Genomic DNA, 7,685 nt, shown 5'->3' with positions numbered 1-7,685 from the left:
TGTCACACAATGATTTTTTTTTCCGTTTCACCGTAGATTTTTGGGCAAAATGACTGACGTCATTACAAAGTAGAATTGGTGGCACAAAAAATAAGCCATAATATGGATTTTTAGGTGGAAAATTGAAAGAGTTATGATTTTTTAAAGGCAAGGAGCAAAAAACGAAAATGCAAAAACGGAAAAACCCCCGGTCCTTAAGGGGTTAAATGGTTCAGGCTCCACATCAAATTTCGCTTCCCATTATAGTCTATGGGCATTCCATTTTGTCATTCGCCTTTGCATTTTCATAGAAAACAGCTATAATCCCAGGTAATTTTCATTTTACAATGTGCTACTCTACCCTGGGAACACTTGTGGTAAATCATAATCCCACCCAATCTCAATTTTAAATAATCCCACTGAATATGAAGAGTATGCCCGCAAAAAGATTTATTTAATATGTTAAATGGAACAGACTTCACATCAAATTTGGCTTCCCATTATAGTCTATGGGCATTCAATTTTGTTATTCTGCAGAAAACAGTGATAATTCCACTTAATCTAAATATTAAACAATATCACAGAGTTTAGAGAATATGTCTGATGAAGATTTATTAGATATGTCAAATAGTTTTGTCTTTAATTCAAATATTACATTTCCATTATTCTCTATGGGTATTCCACTTCCCTGTTAAAGGACATCTGTAGTGGTCGCAGGGGGTCCGAGCGTTGGGCCTCCACGATCTCCCGGACGGGGCCGCAGCAGTCTGCAGCAAAGGGGGCATTCAGTCCCAGCATGATGCGGCGGCCGACACGCCCCCTCCATGTGCCCCATAGAGATACATGCACTTCCTGCAGACTGCTGCAGCCCCGTCCAGAAGATCGCTGGTACCCCCGTAATCTATAATTTATCCCCTATACTTTGGATAGGTGATAACTTATATACCACTACAGGAAAAAACATATATATATATATATATATAATATATATATATATATATATATCAACTGGCTCCAGAAAGTTAAACAGATTTGTAAATGACCTCTCTAAAAAAATCTTAGCCCTTTCAGTACTTATAATCTGCTGAAGTTGAGTTTTCTGTCTAAGTGCTCTCTGATGACACGTGTCTCGTGTACTGTCCAGAGTAGAAGCAAATCCCCATAGCAAACCTCTTCTACTCTGTGCAGTTCCCAAGACAGACAGAGATGTCAGCAGAGAGCACTGTTGCCAGACAGAAAAGAATGACTCAACTTCAGCAGCTGATAATTATTAGAAGGATTAAGAAGAGAGAGAGAGAGAGAGAGAGAGAGAGAGAGAGAGAGAGAGAGAGAGAGAGATATTAGGAGTAGCCGTATTAGTCCAGTGATGCAAAATCATCTGTAGTTGCAGTATCTTGTAATACCTTTTTTATTGTACATTTGTCCATATAGGCCAATGGTCTCCAATAGAGATGAGCGAACTTACAGTAAATTCGATTCGTCACGAACTTCTCAGCTCGGCGGTTGCTGACTTTTCCTGCATAAATTAGTTCAGCTTTCCGGTGCTCCGGTGGGCTGGAAAAGGTGGATACAGTCCTAGGAATGAGTCTCCTAGGACTGTATCCACCTTTTCCAGCCCACCGGAGCACCTGAAAGCTGAACTAATTTATGCAGGAAAAGTAATCAACTGCCGAGCCGAGAAGTTCGTGACGAATCAAATTTACTGTAAATTCGCTCATCTCTACTCTCCAAACTACAGACTTCCAGATGTTGCAAAACTACAATTCCCAGCACGCTTAATAGGGATGACTGTGAATTAGTTCCTATAGGGGGCGCTGCAGCTGGCTCTTGTTCAGTGAATTATGAACGATATCACTGTTGTGCAGATAACTCCGAGCCATAACGACTTCTAGTTGCAGCAGTTTCCTATGCGCAGTATTTCTGAGGGCACACTGCTCTACTACTGCAAATGCTTCATGTCACGTTAGCGATAAAGTTATTGAAAGAGAAAAAAAAAAGGCCCGCGCGCGAGCACCGCGGCCGACAGCATCTTCAGGCCTGTCTACGCTGACCACGCCTCCCCGCGGCGATGCATTGTGGGAAGAGAGAGGCTCAGGCAAATATGGCGGATGCTGTAGAGCCGTGAGTATCTGTGTGTGCAGTCAGGGTCCCCGGCTCCCTCTCCCCCCTGTGTCTCAGGCCAGGAGAGCGCACTACAAACCCTTCTTTTATTCTCTCTCTCTCTTTTAGGGAGAAGAAAAGAAGGCGGATAGAAGAGCTGTGTGACAAGTTAGTGCTGGCACAGGGGAGGTGATAGGAATGGAGAAGGAAAACAACAATGAGGCCATAGCATCACCGCGATTCTAGATAGGGGAGGGGCTACCTCACCTGTCAATCATCAGGCCTCCCCACCTCATGTTCACACTGTATAGCATTGTTTCCCAACAAGGGTGCCTCCAGCTGTTGCAAAACTACAACTCCCAGCATGCCCGGACAGCCTTCGGCTGTCCGGGCATGCTGGGAGTTGTAGTTTTGCAACAGCTGGAGGCACCCTGGTTAGGAAATACTGCTGTATAGTATATACTTCTTAGATATTTTATTTAAAAGTAATGTTTTCCCCTACCTGTGGCTGTCCAGCTGTTGTAAAACTACAATTCCCATCATGTCTGTCAGGGCACAATGGGAGTTGTAGTATTGGAAAAGCCTGACAGCCACAGGTTGATGCCAAGGTGACGCTTTTGTAAAGGGAGTCTATGGATACATTTACTGGGGGGGAATTTATCAATAGGTTTAGAGCCTTTTTTTTTTTTTTTTCCGGTGTAAAAAAGTGACCGGCCTAAGTACTTTTTTTATGTGGTTTTATGTGTGCTGAAGGGTTAATAAAAAAAAATATATATAAAGTGTACTCGCACCATATTTATCTTATTGTGTGCGATCACTTAATACATTTGGCGCAAGTACCCATTACCAACACACAGACAAAAAAAAATTTGGGGGAGATTTATCAAAACAAGTTTAGAGGACGAGTGGTGCAGTTGCCCATAGCAACCAATCAGATTGCTTTTTCCATATTTAAATAGACCTGTGAAAAATGAAAGAAGCGATCTGATTGGTTGCTATGGGCAACTGCACCACTCCCCCATTGTTTATGCCAGAAATGTGCAGCAAGCATTAGGCTTTGTATGCAAAATACAGTATCTGTAGACTACATATATATGCGTTTTGTACAGCGTATATATTTAGAAAGGTTGCAGAGTTGCCCATAGCAACCAATCAGATTGCTTCTTTCATTTTGAACAAGGGCTGTGAAAAATGAAAGAAGAGATCTGATTGGTCGCTATGGGCAGGTTTTGATAAATCTCTACCATTGTGTGTAGCTAGTTGGTGGATTCTAAAGTAAGGGCTTGTTCACACTGCCGGCGTGCTCCCCTAAAGAGATCCCTGTCTGCCATAGAGATAGGAATGGAGCATAAAAAAATGCTGCATGTCCTATTTTTTATTTTTTTTCCCCCACTCATTTGTAAAATGCTGGAACCCTGGAAGACCCCTTCCAAGTCAATAGGATCCGTCAGGACCCAGCGGTGTCAGTTGCACTCCGACATTTTTAGGGTCCGTACGGGTCCGAAAAAAACAAACCGTGAATCTAGCCTCACACTTGCCTTTAGAGATGAGCGAACTTACAGTAAATTCGATTCGTCACGACCTTCTCGGCTCGGCAGTCGATGACTTTTCCTGCGTAAATTAGTTCAGCTTTCAGAAAGTCTCCTCGGACTGTATCCACCTTTTCCAGCCCACGGGAGCTCCTGAAAGCAGAACTAATTTATGCAGGAAAAGTTATCAACTGCCGAGCCGAGAAGTTCATGACGAATCGAATTTACTGTAAGTTCGCTCATCTCTACTTGCCATGTTTTGGGTCTGGGCAGACACAGAGTACATTTTGAACACAGCATATGAATTCTCCCTCTGTGGGACAGTGAGGAATGAAAGCTACGAACATACTTAAAATGCTACTGCAGCTAGAATTAACCTAGATAATAAGCTGATCACGGGGGTCCAACTGCTGGGGCTTCTGGGCGATCTCCTTAATGTGACCTTGTCCCGCTCAGTCAGGAGCGCGTGTCCTCTATCTCTGGATGGCGCGCACTCCATATGTTTCAATGGAGCGTGTGACGTGTAGAGGTTCAGGAGATCACAGGGGGCCCCAGTGGTCAGACCCCCGCGATCAGCTACTTATTCCCTATCCTGTGGATAGGGGATTGGTTAGTTCTGGCTGCAGCACCCCTTTAAACCTAAGATATTAAAGCAGAACAAACATCAGCATTTGTAAACCAATTGGTGGCAATACAGCACCATGTACAGGAAATGTTTGCGGTAGGTGAACCAACATTTATACACTAGAAAATTACTCTTGCAAAAAAAGAAAAGCATTACTGTAATTTCTATAAACTTTAGATCACACCGGATCTGGCATCTGTCCAGGGAGTGAAGCACACTGATGCCCACTGGGTATTAGTCACACTCACAGAGGAGACTCAGATCGCAGGACCGAGACCCAGTGCAATCTAAACGTTTGGCATGTCATGGCGATGTGTTAAATAACTTTATGGGAAGGGTCACACATACCACATCCACAGCATATTTCACACTGCGGTTCGGCTACAAGCCAGACACACAGGGCTACCCAGCCTCAGCCCTGTGTGTGCAATAAGGATGGAGGCTGATCCTAGTGCGCCGTCAGTCACTAGAGCAAGCTCTCTGTCTCTAGTTACTGTGACGCGTGGCCCAACCTCCAAACCTTACTGCACACACAGATCTGCTGCTGGATAGCCTTGTGTGTCTGGCTCGTAGCAGATCTGCAACATGAAATACACTTCTGATGTGGTATTTGTGACTCTACCTTAAAGGGATTTTTCCAGCCTTAGGGTACGTTCACACGAGCGGATCCCCAACGCGTATTACGCTGCGGATTCGCCGCTGAAGGACCGCTGTATGCTGCCTTTACAGGTGCCTGCTCAGAGCGGCAATTTGCCGCTACAAGCAGACACACTGCGATGTGAGAGTGGCCATGCACATGCGCAGTATACTCACACATCGCGGCAGCTCTCGGCCTAGCTCATAGAGCGGGGGGGGGGGCGGCTGCAATGTGTGTGAGTACACTGCGCATGCGCAGCGACTCGCACATTGCTTCAGTGTGTCTGCTTGTAGTGGCGTATTGCCGCTCCGAGCAGGCACCTGTAAAGGCAGGATACAGCGGTCCTTCAACGGCGGATCAGGCAGCATAATACACGCTTGGGATCCGCTCGTGTGAACATACCCTTATAGAGGGACATACAGAGGAATTGGAAGAGCAAAACATGATGAGGAAGGGTCCGAGAGCCTCCAGAAGGGATCCAGTAGACGCTAATGTAATTCTGTAGTTTACAGTAGGTGACACGGTAAAGACTGATATGGTCTACACAGGAAAACAAACTGTGGACTGGCTGTTATGTTGGCCTTTTCCTTAGTATTTGTTCTTCTTCATGATCTTTTTAGAGGGGGGCGTCACATGGGGGCGGAGTAGTGACGTCACGATCTTCCGTGGTCGGGAGGAATTAGCCTGAGATCCTCCAGCGCTTCTGGAAGCAGTTACAGGTGGGTGCTGCTTGCTATATTGCGGGGGTCCCATGCGGCAGGACCCCGGCGATCTGACATCTTATCCCCTATCCTTTGGATAGGGGGATAAGATGTCTAGGGGCGGAGTACCCCTTTAGTTTTTGGGTGTACAAAGGTGGCAGATGTTTGTGCAAGCAGCAGCTTTGCATAAAATGTTTTACCTAAGGGACGCTCATCAGTTTGATGATTACCATGTCCAGATCCGCCTCGCCGTTCGGCCGAAATCTTCCATTTTCTGTATATGCTAATTAGGTGCTAACTGGCACAGGCAGCGTAACTGGCACTCTGCGTCAGCACCACTCGCCCGCAACGCCGCCCAGCTCATCATTATTCCTCCCCTCCCTTCGCCTCTCCCTTTTCTCCCCGCTCTGTAATGAAGAGGAATATTGATGAGCTGGGCGGCACTGCAGTGCCAGTTACGCCACCTGTGCCAGTTAGCACCTAATTAGCATATACAGAAAACAAAAGCTATTGGCCGAACGGTTGGGAGGATCCGGGCACGGTAGGCATCAAACTGATCAGTGTCCACAGCACAACCAGCCAGTACCACTGGTAAGTGCGGGGAGAGCAAGCTGACAGTTTTCCTTTAACCCCTTAAGGACCGGGGTTTTTTCCGTTTTTGCATTTTCGTTTTTTGCTCCTTGCCTTTAAAAAATCATAACTCTTTCAATTTTGCACCTAAAAATCCATATTATTGCTTATTTTTTGCGCCACCAATTCTACTTTGTAATGACGTCAGTCATTTTGCCCAAAAATCTACGGTGAAACGGAAAAAAAAATCATTGTGCGACAAAATTGAAGAAAAAAAACGCAGTTTTGTAACTTTTGGGGGCTTCCGTTTCTACGTAGTACATTTTTCGGTAAAAATGACACCTTATCTTTATTATGTAGGTCCATACGATTAAAATAATACCCTACTTATATAGGTTTGATTTTGTCGGACTTCTGGAAAAAATCATAACTACATGCAGGAAAATTAATACGTTTAAAATTGTCATCTTCTGACCCCTATAACTTTTTTATTTTTCCGTGTATGGGGCGGTATGAGGGCTCATTTTTTGCGCCGTGATCTGAAGTTTTTAACGGTACCATTTTTGCATTGATAGATCTTATTGATCGCTTTTTATTCATTTTTAAATGGTATAAAAAGTGACCAAAAATGCACTATTTTGGACTTTGGAATTTTTTTGTGCGCACGCTATTGACCGAGCGGTTTAATTAATTATATATTTTTATAATTCGGACATTTCCGCACTCGGTGATACCATATATGTTTATTTTTATTTTTATTTACACTGTTTTTTTTTTTTTTATTGAAAAAGGGGGGTGATTCAAACTTTTAATAGGGGAGGAGTTAAATGATCTTTATTCACTTTTTTTTTCACTTTTTTTTTTGCAGTGTTATAGGTCCCATAGGGACCTATAACACTGCACACACTGATCTTCATCATTGATCACTGGTTTCTCATAGGAAACCAGTGATCGACGATTCTGCCGCATGACTGCTCATGCCTGGATCTCAGGCACTGAGTAGTCATTCGGCGATCGGACAGCGAGGAGGCAGGAAGGGGCCCTCCCGCTGTCCTGTAAGCTGTTCGGGATGCTGCAATTAGCCGCGGCTATCCCGAACAGCCCGACTGAGCTAGCCGGCAACTTTCACTTTCAGCCGCGCGGCTCAGCTCTGAGCGTGCGGCTAAAGGGTTAATAGCGCGTGGCGCCACGATCGGCGCTGCGCGCTATTAGAGGCGGGTCCTGGCTTCACTATGACTGTGTAACCCAGCGTTATATCAGGAGAGCAGGACCAAGGACGTACCGGTACGTCCTTGGTCCTTAAGGGGTTAAAGGGATTATCAAGTGTTTTAGAATAAGTACTGTGGTGCTGGGGCAGGAGTTAAAAAGAAAACCATACTTAGGCTGGGTTCACACTACGTTTTGTCCCATACGGGAGCGCATACGGCAGGGGGGAGCTAAAAGCTCGCGCTCCCGTATGTGACCGTATGCGCTCCCGTATGTCATTCATTTCAATGAGCCGACCGGAGTGAAACGTTCGGTCCGGTCGGCTCATTTTTGCGCCG

General features: G+C 45.1%; 1 protein-coding gene across 3 annotated transcripts in view; it reads left to right on the top strand.

The window, feature by feature from the left end:
- The first annotated feature begins 1,949 nt into the window (after positions 1-1,949).
- Positions 1,950-7,685, top strand: part of UBA3 (ubiquitin like modifier activating enzyme 3) — a 57,417-nt gene continuing 51,681 nt past the window's right edge. Inside the window, exons 1-2 of one of the 3 annotated variants that reach the window (XM_056524582.1) lie at positions 1,958-2,100; positions 2,209-2,247. In XM_056524582.1, coding sequence (XP_056380557.1) covers positions 2,048-2,100; positions 2,209-2,247 — 92 coding nt within the window. In that variant the 5' untranslated portion in view covers positions 1,958-2,047. Of the gene's footprint in view, positions 2,101-2,208; positions 2,248-5,570; positions 5,590-7,685 lie in introns of those variants that run through there. The other 2 variants (XM_056524583.1, XM_056524585.1) reach the window with 2 other exon arrangements.

Source organism: Hyla sarda, chromosome 6 (assembly GCF_029499605.1).
Source record: "Hyla sarda isolate aHylSar1 chromosome 6, aHylSar1.hap1, whole genome shotgun sequence".
Taxonomy (NCBI): Eukaryota; Metazoa; Chordata; class Amphibia; order Anura; family Hylidae; genus Hyla; species Hyla sarda.
The sequence above is the reverse complement of the archived record's forward strand: the minus strand, read 5'-3'. Positions and strand labels throughout refer to the sequence as shown.